Source organism: Gekko japonicus, unplaced genomic scaffold (genome assembly GCF_001447785.1).
Source record: "Gekko japonicus isolate JY-2015 unplaced genomic scaffold, Gekko_japonicus_V1.1 scaffold197, whole genome shotgun sequence".
Classification (NCBI taxonomy): domain Eukaryota; kingdom Metazoa; phylum Chordata; class Lepidosauria; order Squamata; family Gekkonidae; genus Gekko; species Gekko japonicus.
This window is the reverse complement of record NW_015176458.1, coordinates 402575-406196: the sequence shown is the minus strand read 5'-3', so window position 1 is coordinate 406196 and position 3622 is coordinate 402575. Positions and strand designations below refer to the sequence as shown.

Genomic DNA, 3622 nt, shown 5'->3' with positions numbered 1-3622 from the left:
GTCGCGCGCGCCCATTGGGCGTCTCTGACATCATTGGAACGCGGTGTAACGAGTTTGTTGTTAGAGATTGGGCCGCGTTCGGAGCCGGCGTAATGGGATCACGAGGTGGTGGTTGAGGCCGGGGGGGGGGAGCGGAGGGAGTAAAGGGGGCGGAGCGAGAGTAGTTTGGAGGAGGAGGAGGGAGGGGGAGCGAAAAGAGGAGGGAGCAGCCGGAGGAGGAGGTGGAGGCTGTGGCTAAGGAGAGCTTTGAATAGGGAAGTTTTGCAGGGGGTTACATTCGCAGTCATCGCAGTGTTTGCAAATATTGGGTGGGCTCCTGAGCAAGTTATCTTCTCGAGAGAGCCGCAGGAATTCGAAAGCCAGGACCGGTCGCGTCGAGCCGAATTTATTTTGGGGATTTTTTGCCTTGCAAAAAAAAAGGAAAAAAGAAAAATCCTTTCTATATTGCTGTGCAATTAAACTTTGCATGAAACTTTTGCTCTTTTTTTTTTTTTTTGGGAAAACAAAACAAAAACCATGTGTTCCCTGTTCATCTGAATCCCGGATTTGAATATATGTCTATACCTAGAGACACGCCGTCTTTCGCTGTTTGTGGCGGACGCTGCTGCTTCTCTCGCTCGCTCGCGCTCGGAGGAGGAAGTGGGTCTGTGTAAATACGCTCGGTCGTCTCGCTGTCACCGTCACCTGCCACTCTCGCCGGCCGCAGCCAGAGGACAAACTCCGTTGATGATTGCCAATTTGTTAAAAACAAAAGACCGAGCCAGCTTGCCGGCGGACGCTTGACTTTGGCGGAGGGGGCTTGACTCTGTTGCTGGTGTCATTGGCATTGTGTATCCGTGGGGGTGCAACTTCCCAAAGACATGGATGTTCTCCCGATGTGTAGCATCTTCCAGGAACTGCAAATTGTGCACGACACTGGGTATTTCTCCGCTTTGCCATCTCTGGAGGAATATTGGCAACAGGTAAAAAAAAAACCGAAAAACCAAACGACACTGGAGATGAGCTTATGCTTGGCATTGTTGCTTTTAGAGCACTGGAAATGATTTCCACCTCCCCCCCCCCCCAAGCACTGGTGTAAAGGAGATGAATTTTTTTTGGTTGCCTTTTGAGGAAGCCCTCTCTTAGATCTCAATGGTTGCTCTTTAAAGAAAAAAAAAAGATTTTATTTTTAAGCAGGTGTTTGGGGTCAGGGTCCCCCCCTTAGCAAAATGCATGTTCTCTTCTCTCCCCCCCCCCGTTTTCCAGAGCATTGCTATTCTGAACGGCGCTGTCAGATCTTGCACAGAGTGGCTGGTGGGGTTTGAACGCTTGTTCCTCGCTCGCTCATCAAAACAACAGCCGCTAGAGTGGAATGTTGCCATTGCAATTTTTTTTTTAAGAAAAAAAATCCCAAATTCTTGGATCTGCTAGAATTAAGCCTTGGCCAAAGCCCCCTTCCCATGCCTTGTAACACATCTCAGCCATGCAACTAAGTCTTGACATCCGAAGTATTTTTCATTTGCAAGTTGTTTTCCAGCCTCCCCTCCCCCCCTTGCTGTTTAAATGGCGGGGGGGGGGATACTCTCTGCTTACTCGCTATGATTGGCTCTGTGAAAGATGGCCAACGTTTTCCCCGCTGTGTGTGTCGAGGAGTTTGGGTTTGATTATTTTTAAAAATTCTTCTTTCCCACCCTCGCTAAGCAGCGAGTTGTCGGTCATATGACAATGACCCTCTGGTGGTGTTATTAATCCCCCCCTCCATTGCTAGGAATCTTTGGGGGGGGGTAATGGGATTCTCTTGCCTTTAAAGGACATGGATTTCTGTTTTTCTTGTCGGTCCAAGGCTTGGAGAGACAAGACAAGATCTGTTTATTTTGTCCAGGCTTGAGGGTGGTTTTTTTTGTGGGGGGGGGCATGTTTACTTCGCCTTTTTTTACCCCCTGGCTGCCAGATTTGCTTTTTCTGCCCAACAAGATTGGCCCGATCGGATCAGTGCCTGTTTGTTTTGTAGAGCTGGAGAAGCCAGCAAAAAAAAAGAAAGAAAGCCTGATACTCAAAAGTATTACAATCTCCCCCCAACACACACACACACCAGGCATGTCTCTTGATTGTATTCTCCATTCTCCGGTTTCCTCCCTCCCCCCTTTTTCTTCTTCTTTCAGAGGCACTACCAATAGTACGTGATTGAAATTGATCTAAGTAGTTTCCTTCAGGCATTTTGGGATTTTGGCGAAGAGCCAACGCTGGGATCCCAGTAGCCTTCGGAGGCATTCGCAGCCCTTCTGAGCGGCAGACTGGTCCTGCCACCTGATTTGCATAATGGGGGAAATTTTAAATCCACCTCGAATACGAAAGTTGAGCTCAACTCTTCCTAATATAAATCCCCTTCCTGTTTCCTTAATGAAGCAATACCTTTGTAGGGCAGATCTCCCCCCCCTTTTTAAAGTGCACTGTGAATCAGCTGTCTAATTATAGGGAAACCTATAAATATTGATTGCCTGGCATTAGTTTCCCACTTCTTCCACCTCCCCACTCCCCAGTTAATGAGGGAGAAGAGAAATTAAAAAGGTTTGTGCCTCTGAATCAGCACCTTAATATGACAGAAACTCTCCTGAAACTGACACTTCAGCCGGGAAAAATGTCCGGCATTTTCTTTGGGGGGTCAGTTTTGCTTGTACTGCTGGGAGTGGGGGAGAGGGAGCATGCTAAAATTAAGGTAGCCAGCACTTGTGGGGGGGGGGGGGGCATGTCACCGGAAGAATTTGCCCTAGAAACTGAGCCCCTACATCTGATGCTGCTAACATGCTGCTACTTTGGGATGTAGAACCTGAATTCTGAAGGGAAATAAGTCCCGGCTGATACTTTCAAAGGGCAACACTTGCAGTTTCCCCTCTCCCTGTCAAAGGTCTCTGTAGTTGTTGGGGGGAGGGGAGGGGGGAGGGGGGCCACGACTGGAACATTGTGTCACCGGGTGGGTTGTTTTGTCTTATTTTTTGAAGAGGAAGGGGTAAGTTTACATGTTCCATGTATATTTGAACCGTGTACTTTCTTGGCAGAGGGTCGGGATATTTTAAAGGAAGTCTGATTTGGCATTGAGTGAAAGAAGTTAGGGGATGACTCATAACCGTTGCGCTCTTGGCCAGGAGATAAAGTTCTTGTTCATTGTGGGACTCCCAAAAGGACAGCGAACTGTACTTCCCCCAGTTTCTCTCTCCAGTTGTTTGCCTTCTTAATTTGCTGAGGGCTTTGTTCTTCTTCTTCTTTTTGCAAGGCTGCTTTAAAAATTGTCCAGATTTGTTGTTGAGAGGGCTTTTGCCACTCCAGCCCCAACAAGAAGGGCCTCCTGTGAAGCCAGGCACATGCCAGTACACTTAAGCAGTGGCATTCTCTGCAGTTCTCCCTTAGCATGGCTTTTCAGATGTAGGAAGTGGGCTGGATCACAGTGCCCCTTGGATAGGGATCACCAACCATGGCAGGCAGCCATGAACCGTAGTAGGGTTTCCAGCTTGGTACAGGCCAAGATTCAAAATTAATGTCGAGATTCAAAATTAACTTGAGATCAGTGAATAAAGTGTTGGGGATATTGGGAAATGAATCAGAGTCGGGGGGGGGGTGAGGGTGAGAAGAACCTGGCTTTTAGGGT

The 3622-nt window shown here is 48.1% G+C and overlaps 1 protein-coding gene across 1 annotated transcript in view; it reads left to right on the top strand.

The window, feature by feature from the left end:
* Window positions 1-280: 280 nt before the first annotated feature.
* KLF6 (Kruppel-like factor 6) overlaps window positions 281-3622 on the top strand; it is a 9826-nt gene continuing 6484 nt past the window's right edge. Inside the window, exon 1 of the mRNA XM_015426981.1 lies at window positions 281-962. Coding sequence (XP_015282467.1) covers window positions 861-962 — 102 coding nt within the window. The 5' untranslated portion in view covers window positions 281-860. The remainder of the gene's footprint in view (window positions 963-3622) is intronic.